This window comes from Tachysurus fulvidraco, chromosome 13 (genome assembly GCF_022655615.1).
Source record: "Tachysurus fulvidraco isolate hzauxx_2018 chromosome 13, HZAU_PFXX_2.0, whole genome shotgun sequence".
In the NCBI taxonomy this organism is placed as follows: Eukaryota; Metazoa; Chordata; class Actinopteri; order Siluriformes; family Bagridae; genus Tachysurus; species Tachysurus fulvidraco.
In genome coordinates, this window is record NC_062530.1 from 21,713,771 (window position 1) to 21,732,339 (window position 18,569).

The 18,569-nt window shown below is 39.0% G+C and overlaps 1 protein-coding gene across 10 annotated transcripts in view; it reads left to right on the forward strand.

Moving 5' to 3' along the window:
• The window catches only part of frmd4a (FERM domain containing 4A), a 150,787-nt gene that overhangs the window by 89,850 nt on the left and 42,368 nt on the right, over positions 1–18,569 (forward strand). For 9 of the 10 annotated variants that reach the window (XM_027161411.2, XM_027161412.2, XM_027161408.2 and 6 more), the window contains exon 2: positions 10,605–10,670. In XM_027161411.2, coding sequence (XP_027017212.1) covers positions 10,605–10,670 — 66 coding nt within the window. Of the gene's footprint in view, positions 1–3,636; positions 4,156–10,604; positions 10,671–18,569 lie in introns of those variants that run through there. The other variant, XM_027161413.2, reaches the window with a different exon arrangement.

An 18,569-nucleotide genomic window follows, 5' to 3' on the forward strand; every position in this document is an offset into this window, starting at 1 on the left:
ATGACAAAATGTCTTTTAAACACGACTCATGTAGAGGTTAATCTAACTTTCCAACACAGGAGAAGTTACAGTAATAAAATATTCCGCCCCCTTCAGGCTTTTTCTAAGGTACTGTGATGTTGTATAAGATAGAGTATTAAAAAACTAAAAAAAAACTGTGCATGATCAGGGGAAATGCAGATGCTGTGTGTGTAAGTGCATGCAATCACAATCAAAACCGACAATCTGAAAAAAAATATCTGAGAATTTGTAAAAATTAGAGCCATAGCAATATAAAGGATAATTTAGGCAGATTTAGAGCTTAGTTTAACAATAGATTTAACTGAAGAAGTTAAACCATGGTAACTGCTTTTGGTCATTTATTATCTTGGCCGAGCTTTGAGCACAGCACACAGGTACTTTTCTCAACATAGGAAAGGTGCCAAAATACTTGGTGCTGTATATCATAAATACTCGGACCTGGTATACAAAAAACAGGCTGGATAAACAAACATGTTAGTAAAAAGTCCTGTTTGTGAACTATACTATTATAATAATGTGTCACTGAAATAACAAAAATCTTACACATATTGTAAGATTTTTCTCTTTCTTTCAAGAACAGGTCACTAATTTCCATACATTTTCCAATGAACGTTTTTCAATACTACTTTATATTGGTCATAAGCCGTGTTCTCTTTTAACCATCCACTCCACTTTAACATATCATATACACATCCTTCTTAAATCTCACTCCATCTTTCCTCCAAATATGTTGACCCTCTAACCTGTCCTGACATTTACCCAGGCTGCCCCCCAAACTGCAGTAGTAGCCCCATAACACACATTTCCCTTGACTCTGAGCCTCAGCCTGAGGCCACGAGACAGAAATAACCAAACTTAGTGGCCTCTAATGAGAACCACATTTCTCTAAGTGAAAGCGGGAAGGAGTGAGAGAGACATTGTCCTTAAAACTAGTCGTAGATATATCTGGCAATCGTTCTCCATGTTTCTTTGCATGAAATGTATAAATGTTTTGTTTCTGTTCCTCCTCAGGACAGTTTGGCGACAAACGAGCACTAACTGACATTTTGCATGTAGCTTGGACAGGAGGAGGGATTTTGCTGGCTGAAGTTTATTTTAGAAAATCTGCTCCTCCAATCAGGACCGTGTGAGCTTGGCCGTTCCCATCCATTCCATGGCTCCCCCAATGCATCATGGGCTTCCGTGGTTGAAACGTCCAGAACCCTGTGTTCTCTCTCTCTCTCTCTCTCGCTCTCTCTCTCTCTCTCTCATGTTCACTCTTAAACAACAGGCTCTTGTGATAGAGTTTTCGGACCTGCGCCCAAAGGAAGCAGTTTGAAGCTAAAATATGCCAAATCCAGTACAGAAATCACATGGGACTGTTTGAATTGGACATGAAAATAGAGGTAGTGCTGCAACCGGCAGTTATAATGGCTATGGCATCCCATGATCTTCATTTAAATTTCCTGAATATAGCTGTAGGGTCTCACTGGAACTCACTTCATTTCTGTTCGAGTTTTATTAATAAAACTACACTAAGGAGCAATAAATAACCAAGCAGTTGATTAACCAAAATCTCTTATGGATATGTGAGTCATATAGTATGGTGGGTTTATTTGATGCCCGTGTGTGTGTGTGTCTGTGTCTGTGTGTGTGTGTGTGTGTGTGTGTGTGTGTGTGTGTGTGTGTGTGTGTGTGTGTGTGTGCGCGCGCCTTTGAAAAATGCTTGGAAAATGTACATAATTGTTATTTGTTATTTTTATCACCGTAGTTAAAGTTAGAACTAAACTGAAGTTAAAAATAAAACTTGTTTGATCTTAGAAGAGGTTTTATTTGGAAACTTTAAGTTCATTCCACTTTCACTTAAGCTTAAAAAAGAAGCTGGTCATGCCATTGCTTTTGGGGACTCAGGTCTTCAAATTCATGTTATTATCATGTAAGTGATGGCAATAAGCAGACTGATATGCTTTTTACATATGCCAGTGCAGACATTATTGTCATGGAAAAAAATGCTTCTCAGCTTTATAGAGCCATCAGTAAATCAGTCTGGAATTTGAAAATTCAAGGCTGCATTCATATGTGGTTAAGTGACCGTTGGGTGTGAGCATGCACGTAAGGTCACACATATGGAGCCACAGTTTTAAACCCTTTCATACGCCCTTTGTCAGCGAGCCAAGCCAAATGGGGTAGCTGGGGAAGTCTGAATTAGAAACGGAGATGCGGAAGAAGGTGGAGAGAGAGAGAGAGAGAGAGAGAGAGAGAGAGAGAGAGAGAGAGAGAGAGAGAGAGAAGGAGAGAGAGAGAGAGCGAGCGTTTCCCACATTCGATGGCAAAATCCAGATGTTGGACTGATGGTCTGCATAAAAAGTAGCTGTGATGTGAATTGTGAATCACTTTACTGAGTCACAATCAAACCCATTTAAGTAAATCGTACATTGCAAATTCTGCATCTTTCCTACAAACTGTAAAGTGCATTATGGGATTTCAGGAGTATCGAGAATATCCTGTCTTTTGTCCTGCACTGTCTTTTTGTCTTGTCCTTCACTGTCTTTTGTCATGCACTGTCTTATCCTGCACTGTCTTTTTGTCTTGTCCTGCACAGTCTTGTCTGTCTTTTGTCCTGCACTGTATTGTCTGTCTTGGTTGTCGTGTCCTGTACTGTCTTTCTGTATTTTTGTCTTGTCCTGCACTGTCGTCTGTCCTTTGTCCTGCAGTCTTTTTTGTCTTGTCCTGCACTGTCTTTTTTGTCTTGTGTCCATCACTGTCTTTCTGTCTTGTCGTGCACTGTCTTTTTGTCTTGTCCTGCAATGTCTTATCTTTCTTGTTTGTCTTGTACTGAACTGTCTTGTCTGTCTTGTTTTGTCTTTCTGTCTTGTTTGTCTTGTACTGCACTGTTGCATGCACTTTATGTATCAAGGACTAACTTACTAAGTCCTTATAGCTCTGTCTTTGTTTTATGTAGCACCCTGGTCCTGGAGAACCCTTGTCTCATTTCACTCTGTAACAGCTATATATGGTTGATATTGACAATAAAAGCTTCTTGACTCCTGCACTATACTTTCATACATTCAGATATTTGCCCCATGACTATAGAATGAAATAAAATAAAACTTCCTAACAAGTAAATATACAATATGTATTGAATAGTTTTTCTGAACAGGGCATTAGTTCAATTGTAAATAAGATTAAGTTAGCTTAATAACATCTCCACGTTAAATAACTAGTAGTGTGGTTATTACCAGCGGTTTCGAAATGGTATGACCATTGTGGGGGTGGTTGAAAGTGTACTTTTCTTTTTCCATATATGTATTCTATAAATAATCCATATTTCAGTGTTTAGCGAAATATTATTACACGATATTTTTAAGCAACACCGCCATCCTTTGTGTGTATTTCCTTCTTGAAGTTAAAGTAGTTACTATGGAAGGAGACACCCCTTTAACATACCTTTTTATAACAGCCCGAAAAGACTAATAATCATTGATTCATTTGTACTTAAGAATCGACTATGCGCAAAGAGTCGTTCAGTTATAAAGAATCGATTCGTTAGTGAATCACATATCATCGGTGTTGTACTCTGCCCGCCCTCCTCCATCTCCCTTCCCCCTTCATTCATCCTCCTTCGCTCCTTTCCCACAAAAGCAAAACGCTACAATCAGAGCCGTGGGAAGGTCTCGTAGTGCCGAGAGCGATACACGGCACCGAGCCGATTCTCTCTCTGATGCTTTTTCGCATGATCGCAGTGTTTCTCCTGTGCTAAAAACATAGAGGAGGTTTTGCGGGACAGGGGTAGACCCCGGTGAATAAAGCACGGAGTGCAGAGTCATTCCGCGAGAGCTGAAATAGAGGAAAGGAGGAAAAAGCTCTCCGTTTGGAGGGAGATGGGACGCGTCTCGGCGCGGCTGCGCTCCATCCGGTCCGCGCAGACAGAGAGCGCGCTCCGACGCACCGGACACAATGGCACGGATGCTCGCGCTGATTTAGGCCGGGAGACAAAAACCTTTCTCTCTGTCTGAGTGTGTGTGAGTGTGTGTGTGTGTGTGTGTGTGTGTGTGTGTGTGTGTGTGTGTGTGTGTGTGTGTGTGTGTGTGTTGAGGATTTATACAGCTAGAGACAACGCGTGTTTCACAAAACAGGAGAAATTCATGCTCCGAGGTGAGGATCATCATCACGTCTCTGTCTGTCCATGCATAGAACCATGTCATTCTCTCTCTCTCTCTCTCTCTCTCTCTCTCTCTCTCTCTCTCTCTCTCTCTCTCTCTCTCTCTCTCTCTCTCTCTCTCTGATGTACTGTAGCACTGATAGTCTATGCAGTCCTTCAGCCCTTATAGAAATACCCTTACACATGGTGGATTTTGTTACTGCTAAATATGATTAGATGGAGAGCTTTCCTCAAGAAGGCTTTTTTGCTGAAAGTAACAAAACTGCTCATGCAACGTGCTGCTTCTGTTCTAACTTGTGACAAGGTTTTGGTTAGTATGTTACAGCAATATATGATTATTATGGTAAGGCATTAGTCTTATGAACTGCTTTAGGTTGGTTCTAGAAAGTGATTTGTGTGTTTGTGTGTGTGTGTGTAGGGATGTGTTTGCATGCAAAACTTGTGCACTTCTTGTTTCTTGCCTCTGTGTGACTTCACGTCATCCCGAGGAACTAAATCTTTGTTTAAAGGATGTTAGCTTGCATGATTTGCTGAAAGAAAGCTGCAGACTGCCTTGTCATTGTTTGGGGCACTTAATTGGAAGCCCTAGCTCAGATAGAAGTGTGCCTGTGTTTGCAGGTTTGAAGGCAGGGCCAGTGAGGTGATGGTGTGTGTGTGCGCTGCAGTCTTGCTCCTCTGCTCATCTCTGCACTGCAGGGCAGCAGTGGCAGCAGTAGCTCAGTGCCAGCCTGCCCCATCACCTGTCCTGCATACTGACACTGGCACAAAACAGAATCAAGAGAGAGAGCGATTAATGACAAGGGCTGCATGGTGCCAGCTACCCCCTAATACCAGTCTAGGATACTGACCCTACATTCTGCATAATGCTGTAACACATAGAGAAAGAGAGAGAGAAAGAGAGAGTCAGTATATTATGGTAGATTTGATGTTTCAGTACATCCTTGCCTGCACTTTTAAACTTGTGCTTGATGTAAACTTCCCTGTATGTCTGAGGCGGCATGTTTGAGCCGTGTTTCGGGCCTGCAGCGTTTCAGCTAGTCGGCTTCTCGTTGCAGGATTTAGTGGCGTGATCCTCTGTCGATGCCTCAAACAGGACACTGAGGTCAGCATTTAATCTGTATGGTAGACTGACTTTGCTTGGCTTATGTGCACTGCAATCAGCCACCCTGAACTGCACTGCATAGCTCTATTTTACTGTTTGCGTGTTCTGTTTTTTTAGACTTGGTGGTAAAATACAACAGATTGCTGTTATCCTGTAATAATGCATCACGAAAATGATATACGCAAACATTAGATATGAGAATAAGTTTAAGGTAGTCACTTCACCCATGAACGTATGATGTATAATTTTAGGAGCTATAGATCGTCTTGTGAGGTACACGTCTTTATCGTTAACAATATCTTTTTACTTGTTATCAAGCCACAGTAAAGCATGCTGCTTACCGGTTTGTTTTTGTTATAGCTAAAATAATGGTCTGTGATTGGTTGATTGTGGTGTCACTAAAAGAAAGATGAAAGAAGCTCATTTTTGGTCAGAAAGACTTTATAAGAAATACATCTGTGTTTTAAGACCCCAACCTCAATCTCCTTGATCTGACCAAAAATAGATTAGCTCAAACAATTATTTTAACATGTGATCATATTCTGAGAAATAAACATAATCCATTTTGCCACGCTTACAGGAGACAACATTACAAAGCATTACGTTGCTAACTACATCCGTAGACACACACCTGCTCTCACACCCCTCCCTTCTTCCCTCTTTCCACATCACCAGATCGTCAGAATCACACTGTCATTAAACGAACACTGGCAGCTTTAATGCTTGTTTAGCACTGAGAAGCTTGTTATTTCATGGTAAAAAAAAAACCTCCCTTGGTTTTGCAAAGCACAAATTAGATTTGTTAACGATGAGGTTTTCTTATACCACAGCGCTGCGAAATTCTCAATTCTGATTGGTCAGTTATTGGTCATGTTAATTAATTTTCTATAACAACAGCTTTGAGAGTAGGTCCGACCTCGAGGTTTATTAACACGCTTGTTTATCCATGTGTGTGCAATACGCTCACAGATCTATTACATCTATACAGAGTATACAGGAACCTGTATGACAAATGCTCCTTTAAAAAAAAATTATGTTTTGTGATGGTGCTGTTTTCTGTGAGGTGACGATTGTTTGTCATTTTGGGAATAAGTCTCCAGAGTAAGCGCTTTGTAACAGGTAGACAGGTAGAGGTAAAGCTTTCTGTCACAGGAAAGTCTCAAGATGGATCTGTTTACGCGTCCTCTGTTTCATGACAAGCTTTTCTAAAGAAAGAGAAAAAGCAAAAGACTGTGAGAGAATGACAGTTAGAATGTAAACAATGACAAGAACTTTCTTTGTCCCGTTTCAGCAACATTAACCTGACTTATTACTAAGAACAGTAATATAATCCAGAGCATGTTGTTATTAGAAAATAATCAGATTTTGATGTAACTTGCACTCCTTTTGCGTTAATCTGGATTACAACACCACCCTGCATTTGATTGTTATTTGATTATTATTATTATTTGAGAAAATTTGGCAATGGCAAGAGAAGGCTAATGGAAGGAAGTGATAGCTAATGTAAACCTCAGCAGGTTTAAGGGGATCTGGCTTGCTTTGATGAACATTAATCACACTTAAAATTGTGGTTAGGAGTTTAGTTTTTATTTCCCCTGAATTAGAATTTCGAATCTCGAAGCATTTTATCCAGCCAGAGCTTCAAACCGAGACCAAAGTGTTGATGAAGTGACGTATCAGCTCTGTTTTCTGGCCTGTTTTCAGGCCACTGTGTTTTAGTTCTTAATGCGTTTTCTTTCCTTCTTGAAAAGACCACAGCTTTGGAGGATCTGTTGAACAGGAAGAGGTGTATTTAATTAGGGTTTAAGGAGTTAAGAAGAGGTTTTCAGGAGAATTAGCGACGAACGTGCCGTGTGGGATGAGAACAATGTTTACAAACTGTAGCACAGCTGAGAGAAATCTGCCACAATTCTTTCCCTGGTAAAAAAAAAAAAATTCATTTCACAAGTCAATAACAAACTCACAGAGCAGTGTTTAGGTGGAGACTGAGACTAAGAGTGAACTCCCACACACACACACACACACACACACACACACACACACACACACACACACACACACACACACACACACACACACACACACACACAAACAAACACGTGGTTCTGTAATATAGGTCCCGCCCGTCTCGTCTGTGTAGTCTTCAGCTTTAGACCCTGGCTTGAGGAAAAACACAAGAATGAAAGGATGTGTTTTCATTCTCTGACGATGACACCCCCCCATCCCAAAAACCCCCACCCACCCACCACCACCTCCACCTCCACCTTCCTCAGCATGGAGGAAATGTGAGCCGTCCTGCTTTTATCAGCTCTATTGTTTGTGATCCTCAGGGATGGAGTTTCCTGGAGGAGGCCAGAGAGCTGCACATGTTCTCCAGCTTGGCTCCCATGACCAACAGCCACACTGAAGTGTTTAAGAAATCTCACTATTTTTTTCCCTATGTCACGATTTTCTTTTTGAACTTAGCCTGCATATGGAGTCAGAAATGTTAGATGAGTGTGAGTGTTAACAGTACTGGTTCTGTGTAGACGTGAGCGTTTCCTAGCTCATATATCTGCCTGGAACGTGAGAGGAAGCGGATGGGAAGGAGAAAGAGTAAAAAAGAAAGGAGGCCATTTTTTATGCTGAAGGATGCCTGAGATGATGGTTTGGTTTTACTAGAAGCTTTTGTTAATAAGTCTGTTGGGGGGAAGCGTATGTTTGGACCACCTTAGCTGATTTGCTAGCCAAAGAAACGTCGTGCTTTAATGACCTAGGTGTTCAACTCTTCTGTCAGGCTCTTTGTTCCTCACAGATGTGTGTGTGTGTGTGTGTGTGTCCCTGTCTGCCCTCAGTAGGATGTTTACCATTTCACTTGGCACAGTATGACACAATGGCAGTATGAACACATGCACACAGTGAAATATGAAGCCAAAAATGCACAGACTAAAACTCAATGTTTTCTTAATATGTTGCAATATTACATTGTTTTCTGTGTTTAATATGTTGGAACATATCCCCTGCATATTGCAACCATCACTCTATATGCTAGATGTATGTACGCTAGGACGCTAGGACACGCATCGCAAGAGGTAAAAAAAAAATGCTTTTAGTAAGCCTGAAATTAAAGTTCAATTTAGCAAGGCTGGAACTCACCATGAAAATTGGGCCTGGGATACGCATTCTGAAATGACAGAAAAGCTCAGGATTAAACAAGGAATAGCAAGTTCAGCAATAAAGAGAGAATAATATACATTAAATGAAGTAGTAAAAGTCATAGGTTTTAAAAAATAGTTCACTAACGTACTAAAAGAGTCTGATCTTTGCATTTTGTCATAAATTGATAATATATATGAGCATCACATTGAGCCGATATCAGCATAAAATGGTGGGCTCGGATATCAAAGTGGGAAAAAAAGAATGCATTTGTTCAGATCCTTTAAAACGTTTGGAATGAGATTAGTAAAATGTTTGATGCAAATTATTTTAACACTTGGTGGTTATTTAACAAGAAAGATGCGTTCTGTCAGTGATGAGGATTGGACCTGATTAAGGAGTGAAACAGGCTTGTGCCATCAATAATGAAAATAAATAAATAAACTGCACTGGCAGTTCAAAAGTAGTCCCATTCTGAGGTAAAAATGTACGTGGCAACACTGCATATAACGCTCTGACCAAAATGTACACAGCTAGTTTACATGGTTTTGAGAGAAAATTAAATGCAAACATGAGATCCTTTTACGAGATCCTCCTGTAGGTTACTCGTTTAGTCTTGTACTTCAGTTTTGTACATAACACACAGGGATTTTGGTAGAAGTACAAAAAGTCTGTACTCAAATTTCTCATCTTTCTGTGAACAGACCCAGCTAGTGAAGCCATGCTAATGTCGATGCTAATGTTGCTAAACTAATGGCTAAGCTAATATCACTAAGATATGACAAATTCTCTCCTCAGCAATCAGTAAAAGTTGCTAAAAACAAAAGATAAATATGAGAAATATGTGAAAAAGTGAAATATGATTATGTGCTAAAAATGAGCCAAAAAAGATCATGGCATACAGCTATATGGATGTGGATTCCCTTCAGTAATCAGTCCTCTGATTTAGGCTGCATTCACAACAACATTTTTCACCTTTTGCTGTTGATTTCTCAATTTAGTTCTGACAAAAAATTATGTATTGTGGTTTGAAATGGCAAGTTAACCAACCAGATAACTGATAAATGCTACATAACGTGCTAGCTGCTGAGTCTAAACATGTTCACAGACTGACAAAATCTCTTGACAGAGAATAAATCAGTGATTATTCAAACAAGAAGTGTGTCACAGACATTACATCTACCAGCTGAAGGCATTTACTGCAGCAGAAAGTGTCCTTATCTACTTTTACAATGTCTTAGCTAATGCTTGAGCTCTGTAACATGTTTACGTTCTTCCTTTTCACTCTCTATACATCACGGAGTCCATTGTCTAGAAGTTGTTATGGTTTCTTTACATTTAAGGCATTTGGCAGACGCTCTTATCCGGAGAGACATAAAAAATTTTTTTATACAACTGGGCAATTAAGGGTTAAGAGCCTTGCTCAAGGGCTCAGCAGTTGACCTGGGATTCAAACTCACAACCTTCTGATTTGTAGTCAAACACCAGGCTACCACATGCTCTCTGTTTGTCATGTCTCTATTTGTAATAGTTTTAATCTGCTTTTTTTTTTTTTTTTTAGTTAGTCCAAAGTGTCAAATTACCATCAATGACTCTTTTAAGACATTTCAATACTCTAGGTTGGTGTCTTTTTAATACCGAGTCCTGTTCTGAATAGCTTTTGTAAATCCTTTATGAGGATGAAGTTTATTTCCCACATGGAAAAGGCTTCTTCTCTTATCATAGTATCATTGATGCATTGTGGGAAATGGCATTGTAAAGAATGTTGGGCTCTGAATTTGTTTGTGTGTGTGTTGTGGTGAAGATGAATCCTTGTAGGATTGGTGCTTGTTACAAGCTCCTGTATCTAATATTATTATACATAACCGATAAAGTGGCTATAGTTCATAGCAACCTTCTTGTACAGCAGTTATCTTTAACATGCAGGGTGAATCAAGTAAAAAGGGCCAAAACGTTTTAACATGCTTGGGTTTTTGAAAAACACTTGCACTCCAAGGAAAATTGTATTTTTTTGCTTGAGTGCAAATCAGCGAGCTCGCACGTGGGTGCAGAAGAGCGTAGAGGTGGGTGTGTGTGTAAAAAGAGTTGCTATTCTTGTCTTATCACGATGACCCAGTATTTACGGTGGATTTCACCCTGCTGTGAATATCTCTGTGAATGTGTCATGGTTGATCTCACTCTCTCACACTCTCTGTCTCTCTGTAGATGACGGAGGGTCGGCGATGTCAGGTCCATCTCCTGGATGACAGGAAATTGGAGCTCCTTGTGCAGGTAAGTCACTTATTCTCCTCCCTCTCTGCATGCAAGTAAACCCCATGTCCTTTTTACACCAGCATATCCAAAGCTCAATGGTGCGATACAGTAATGACGCATTCAGACCTGCTTTGCACTCACCGACTCTGCACAGTCGAGGTGTACGAGCCGTGTCTGTTTTTATGATCAGTGTCTCAGATTTCCTCTCACTTGTGTGAGAAGGGAAATCCTCTCTGTTCCTTTGAGAGTTAATTACCACCTCCCTGATAGAGGAGGACTCATTGTGTGTGTCTGTGAGAGTCGAGCTCAGTTTTCTAATCTTTCTTTGAAATCTCTGTTCCATTTTTTGTGTACAAAGCAGTTTTGTGGTGATTGTACATTGATGCTGCTTTTGTTGCTTTGCCTCTGTGTTTAGGCATATCACATTTGAAATTGGAAGAAAAACTAAACTTGTTTAGTTGGTTAAACAACAAAGCTTCCCTGAGAAAAAAGGCATCGCAAGCTACTCTTGCGGGAATGCTGTGTGACATTGTGTGTTATTCATCGCTAGTCAAAACATATTTAAATAAAAAATCAATATCGACTAAGTAATGCTTTGCCGGTGATGATAAACTATTTAGTTCAGCGATATGCAAGTTGGATCTTTGAGGACATAATTATCCACTTCTCTTTTCTCACCTGTGCATAAGCTTTATAAGCATCAGAGATGTTATCGTGGATGTCACTGTTACCTGAGCACCAGGTGAAAAAGCAAAACTTCTCACAAATCTCTCAGCACTCTTTTGTGAACGATCACCTCTATCTGCACTGGAAACATATCTAACTAAATTACAGTGAAGAGAACAAAACTGTCGTCTCTGGTCATTTACGATAAATGTATTTTATTAACCCCTCTGTGTCCTTTGTGTAGCTTGTTTTCCAGCCATTCTTTGTTTTCGGTTCATTGTGCACATTTGAAAGTTGGCTCCGCCTACATTCAGATCCGAGCATCCTGTTCTGCTTAAAAGGTGAATCAGTTGGAATCAGACTAAGCAAGACCTGTCCAAGCATTCACCATCTTATAGCCATCACTACACACCAGTACATTATAATGCAGCTCCAGTTTTTCTCAGTCTGTAAAACAGTTAACTGTTTAAATTGTTTGCATTGGTTTCTGCAACACAGTTCTGTTATTCTGTGTAGATTGTCTTTAACATCCTGAGTATTATTGTCATTTGTATCACATTGTCATGTATTCCAGCACTACAGCTGCGCTATTATTTATCAGCCCCTGAATGACACAACATTTAAAACACAGCTGAAATTGATTTGACTTGAAAGGAGGTGCTTTTAGACAGCGGCATGGTTCTGGTTGTGGCGGAGCTAAAAAACGTCTTAACCTACCCTTATATGCGTGTACAAATCACAAAGTGTGCCTTTAAAATTTGGTTAGTTCGGCCTCTTATTTTTTAACTTCTTTTTTAAATAACCTCCAGTGTTTGGGCTTCTATTGTACTGTATATTTTTGTATATATGTATGTAGATGTTTGTGTGAGTGTGTGTGTGTGGGAGAGAAAGAGAGAGAGCTGTCAGGTTACTATGCAGCATCCTCACAAGTTAAGCTGGCATGTATGTGTTACCATAACAACCCCACTGGGTGATATCATGGCCGATGAAGACAGACACACACAGTCTGTTGCGAGGCTGCGGACCCTTCCCTTAACCAAATCAGTTCAAATAAAGTAGTTTAGGATGAGCTCTGCTTTCATATCAACTCAACCAAGTCCTTTGTCACAGCCTCCCCGGTCTCAAAGTGCCATTAAAATATCTTTTTGTCTCCTTAAAAAGCACTCCTTCCTCTTAATGTCCTTGCCTTCAACACACGTGTCAATACACTCAGGAAATCTGTTTAGGAGACAAATCGCAGCAGTCCAAGCCTAACATAATTTAGGACACACATGCGGTTTACATTCAGTTTATTCTCTCTCAGTCAGTCTCACATTTTTTTTTCTTTGCAAGCTGTTTGTTAGATGATTACCCATGCAGACCTGATAGCTGTAGTGTCCAGTCTAATTTGAATTGTTCTTTCAGTGTTGGAGGTATGGAGGGCACGGTGGCTTAGTGGTTAGCACGTTCGCCTCACACCTTCAGGGTTGGGGTTCGATTCCCACCTACACGTGATTGCGTGAGTGAATGAGAGAGTGTGTGTGTGGCACTCTGTCCAGGGTGTATCCTGCCTTGATGCCCGATGATGCCTGAGATAGGCACAGGCTCCCTGTGACCCGAGAAGTTTGGATAAGCGGTAGAAAATGAGTGAGATGAGAGAGTGTTGGAGGTATATAAGTGATTATATTCTGTCGTCTTTCTTTTCAAGTTTTATTTGCACGCTGTGAGGCAAAGCCATTTAAATGAGACTGGACCTTTTAAAAAAGTCAGAGAAGAAGAAAAAAGAGAACTATGGTAAAAGAGGCTGAATTGTGGGTTTAAAGTGGAGAAAGAAGGGTAACGTCTTACAGAAAGTTAGGACATGTTGATCACAAACTGGCCAACCTTTAAACATTTTATGTAGGAGCTCTGCAGTTTAGCACGTGAGTACACTACAGCTGTCTCATTTTGCTTAACCTAGCGTATATACTGTATATTATATCAAAAATGTACTGTCTTTACTAATAGTAGTGTGCTTAAGTGCAGCCTTTTACTGAAGATGTGAAAAAATTAGAAGGTAGCCCTGGATGATGGTAGTTCCCCTTTTGCAACTTGGTGTGTCATATTCCTTAGTTTTTAGAAATGAGTAACTATAGCATGATATTGGACAGTGTATTTGTGCCAGCTACATTACAGAGGAAACAAAAGTAGAAAACTAATAGTTTGTGTGGCTGAAGGCTTCAGAGTTTATCATATTCAGTTTTAAGGCTTCTGTAGCTTCTAGCTTTTTATCTCCCATATTGTCTTTCACATTTCATATATATTTGTGGATGGACACTGAGTCACATTCTACACTTTATGTCCTTATTTATCGATCCTATATAAAAGTGTGCTTTCTCCACCCAAAGCAAGCTTTAACTTTAGCTTGCTGGCGTTAAATATCAGTGCAACAATTCTGTAAGCGAGGGACGGTGCGTCTCTGGGAAAAAGACAGGCCCAAATGCCGGGATAGGAAAAATAACTATTTGATTAACAAGACAACAAGGCGAACTAAGGCAAGAAACACTGGGGAAAAACATAACTAAACTCGAAATGAATCCAAAACTCAAAACTACATAACAGAATACACAGACCAAAGGCACCGAACAGAAAACACGGACGAAGACAAACACGGACTCGAAGACGAGGATTCTGCCACTGCCAAACGGCTAAATATGGGAAACAATTAAAGACACGTAAGGAACAGGTGTGAAGAGGCGGGAAGGAAAATAGATGATTTCATTAGTGAAAAAGACGTGAATATGAAACATAAACAACAGCACTTGATGTATTACAAAAACACACACTGCCAGAATGCCCCCTAGTGCACCAGCAGAGAATGTCCAAACATAACCCTAACAAACTCGGTCCAAGTGCCTTCTATTATTTCTTCTTTCCTTTATCTTTCTCTTTCCTTTTTGCAGCTTCACTTCTTTCTTCTTTTTCCATCTGTTCATGTGGGGTCATAGGCAGGATAATCAGGCCAGGGGGGATACCAATCTCCCAGATTTCTCTCGGAACACATTTTCTTGCAACAGGAATTTCGGATATGATTTCAGTAGCGACCGAAGCTACAGCACATTCTCGTTGCTCTGTTCTTGTTGAAGGTCAAGCAAGTCTCATTTCTAGCTCCTGTTCTGAAAATATGCTTAGGTACAAGTTTTCTTTGAAGCTGAGTGCAATCAGATTGGTGCCAATACAGCTATGGAAGAGCAAAACATGTATGCATGTGTGCGCTACACTCCTGGCTCTTTTAATGAATGTTGAGGTAGACGTGATTGTCCATGTATTATTTCTAATTGTGCAAGATTTCCTACACAAAAGGAGCTGACTCCGGTTTGGCAGGAAAGTTCCAAGATCTGAGCTAGCGTTCTTCATTCAAGCTGAGACTCCATGAAGCTAGGGGCTAAAGCACACAAAGATAATGCACTAGTTTGATTTTAATAATGGGTTTCTCCTGTTTGGAGTCTGACCTGCCTGTTTCTTGTTCTTCCTGTTTTTTCTCACATCATTGGGTACGCAAAGTACATTTCTTCGATTCAGCACTAGAAACATCTGTGGTAAAAAGAGCTAATGGTGCGCCCATTCCTTTGTAAATGAATTAGCTGGATTGTGTTGTTCTGTAGATGTCAAGAATTGACATTACCCACGATTAGATTTCAAAGTGTTATAGATAAATGGATGGATGGATGAATGGATAGATCGATATATGTGCTGTTAGATATGAATTCATTAAAACTGGCCACATTTTGTTTAATGTTTGTGCTTGACTCAAGAAATAATTGTCCACAATTCCAAATGAACTCAGTTGTTGAAGATGATGAATGAGTTTTATGACTGTGCTATGGACATGACTACATCTGTATATAGATTTTGGCATATGATGCAATAAAACTTGTACAAATATCAGTAAATGTTCTCATATGTTTTATATGAAACATTTCCGATGGCTTAATTCAAAACAGAGACTGGAACAAGCCCTCTTAATCGCGAATTAGCCTACTTAATAGTGAATACACGACTTATTTTCTTTATACATGAGCAGAAAATACCTAAACCAAAATGAAAGCATGCATTTTATTTCATTTTTCTCAGTTATTTTCATTTAGAACAGGAAATTGCAAATTGAGCATGTATAAATTAGCTAAATTTTGTATACAATCATCTATTTCCTGACTACTAGTATCCACATTACTGTAGTAAAAAGTTTGCTTTGAAGAGCAAGTAGTAAATATTTTTAAAAACTAGTTAGCTTCTAGTGCTAATAGAGACTTTTGGGGGAAAAAAAATATCTGTGCTTAGCTAGTGATAAATAGCATTTAGCTCAGCTAGATCAGGTGACTTTTGGTTTCATAGAAAGTAAAATATTCTTATTATTTTTTTTAGTTTTTTTTTTCTGTCTATGTGTGTACACAGGTTTGTAAGCTAGGTATTGCTTCTACATGTGGCTGCATGTTGTGAGTCAGATTTTGAACCATGTGTGTCCTCTCTGGGCTAGTCTTTCATTAGCAGGCTGTAATTTCCCTCTGCTATAATTTGGGCTAATGGTGGCTTGTGTATTAGGGTGGAGGTCTGAGGTAAAAACTTAGCTATATCCATAGCATCTGTTTGTTGTACATCATACTGACTTCACTCTTGTCCTGAAGGGTTTCAATGTTCTTTGTGTTTTTTTCTTTGCTTTTATTTTTCTCTCCTCAGATGACATTTAAACTGTTCATATGTGTCTGTGAGAGCTGCTAATCCTCTAAAATACAGTTGCACTGCAAGCTAATGCAAGCTTTGGTAAACCAAAGCACAGAGTCATGCCGTGTCAGCCGCTGCCAGTCACCAGCAACAAAGAAAAACCTTTGTGGTACAAATCTACACTAATCCGCTTTAAAAAGACAGACCTGTTTTGTGGCGCGCTACTTATTTATTTATTTATTTTTTCAAAATACGGCACATCGACTTTTCAGGGACCTGCATCCATGAAAGTGCATTCTTGAACGTTTTATTTAGCTTTAAAATGATTTACTATGCCACACAGATATCACAGTTAGTATCTGATACAAATAAACTGAGGAAAACAATTTAATATGTCCTCCAGTTCCCACAGTTTTCTGACTGTGATGGTTCTGTTAGGATTAATTTGAAGAAGTAATCGTTGTTGAGGAAACTGAAAGAAAGAGTTATTTCTGACCGCTAATATAGCCAGCCAGCAAAAGGTCTGACTTTCGTAACCTGTTAGTTAGCTAGCTAGCTAACAGTAGAAGGTAGCACTCCATATAAAAACACATGGCTACAAATATGGCTTTTATGTTTATATTTGAAATCTAAGTAAAATAATAGTCTAAATGAACCGATAAATGTGCAGCTCTTTATTTTATCGGACAAAATCTAGCGCTAGCTGGCCTATCTAGGCTATCTGAATCATGCTAAAATATGTTTGTCTTGCATGTGATACTAATAATGAACTGTAAGACGTATCTAGTCATACCTACAGACTAATGGTCATACTATAACCTGAGAGTGATTAAGAAATTGTTGATTTTTAATTTAAAATTTTTTTGCTAATTTAATTCACTTATATAATAAAAAATCCTCATGTACAACTGTTCATAAATTAGTCTTATACCCTGTGATTGTGATCCATGCTTTGTTTCATTATACAATCATTCCAGGTTATTTCTCCCAGTGCATTGTGGGTCATTTGTATTATACGAATTATAAGTAAAGTATTACGTGGAAGTATATCGCCGCTGAACTGAGTGTTGAGTTGTTATGATGCCAAACCAAGGTGTTCATAGGAAATAAATAAGAAATTGATGAAGCTTGTCCTTTTATCGTGTTGCACTGTAATGTTAGGCTTTCATCATTGCTAACTGATTCACACACTTCTCTGTGTTATTAAATCACGGCTCACCGGATATTCTTCCTGCATCAGTGCATACATGGATTACATAATACCCACTTCAGAAGCTTGTCTGAAGAGAGAGAGAGAGAGAGAGAGAGAGAGCGCAGTCAGATGTAGACATCAACTGGGTGTTGAATAATCTGATCATCTCACCATGTTACTTCCTGTTTACATTTCACAAAGGCCTACCGCGGTATCCAGATTAAATGAAACGTCATCTTGATATATGAAGTGAAGATGCATCGAAAGCAACTACAGCTCATGAACTACACACTGAATTATTGATCAGCTTCAGCTCCCAGGCTTCATCCGAACGGTTAATCTGCGTCGAGAAGAAGCAAAGAGCCACTAAAGAAATAATCCATTCATGAATTTTTAAATCCAATAAGAGATGTTCTTATTTAGTAAAATTGTGAGCACAGCAGAAGTGACGAAAAAATTGCCCATTTGATTCCTGGAATATTTGTAATAAAATGCATTAACGAAGCATTTCTCAAACAAGCATACCGTTAATCCTGGGTGTGGAATCAGTGTGTGTTAAATATTCATGTGATATTCAAGTGCATAAAATTTACGGCTATGAAAAAAGTTAACTTATTGCATGTTACTTAATGCTAGGACAAAAGTGTAAAGTTAAAATAGTAAATAGCAAGAATCATGAATTGTAAAAAGGGAAACTAAAATCTTCTGCTTACACAGTATAATTAAATTCATTTTTGGGAATTTTCAAATGGTGGAAGCATGACCTATTGTTATTTATATTAAGTTATTATACATTAATTATTTATAACTTAATAGCCACAAAAATTCAAAACCACAGTGTTATTTATTCATCATGCTAAAGACCATAATCACATGATTACTGCTTTTCTATGTGGAGAAAGTGTTGAGATAAGAAAACAGGACAGACAGACAGACAGACAGACAGACAGACAGACAGACAGACAGACAGACAGATAGATACAAACAATTTGTTTGTTATTTGCTAGACATCATTTCAGGATTAAAAAAAAAAATCTACATAGTTAACAAAAAATCCTGCAGAAAAATCTAGACTAAACCTGAACTAGCAGAAGAAAATTTTTTGTTTCCTGAATACAACTAAACGGTTCATCTTTGTTCAGTAAACTACTGTAGCTGTGAGGCTACATGAGCTAGTGAAAGACTTCTGGAAATCTACAGAAACCAAAATAACCCAGATAGATAGATAGATAGATAGATAGATAGATAGATAGATAGATAGATAGATAGATAGATAGATAGATAGATAGATAGATAGATAGATAGATAGATAGATAGATAGATAGATAGATAGATAGATAGATAGATAGATAGATAGATAGACAGACAGACAGACAGAC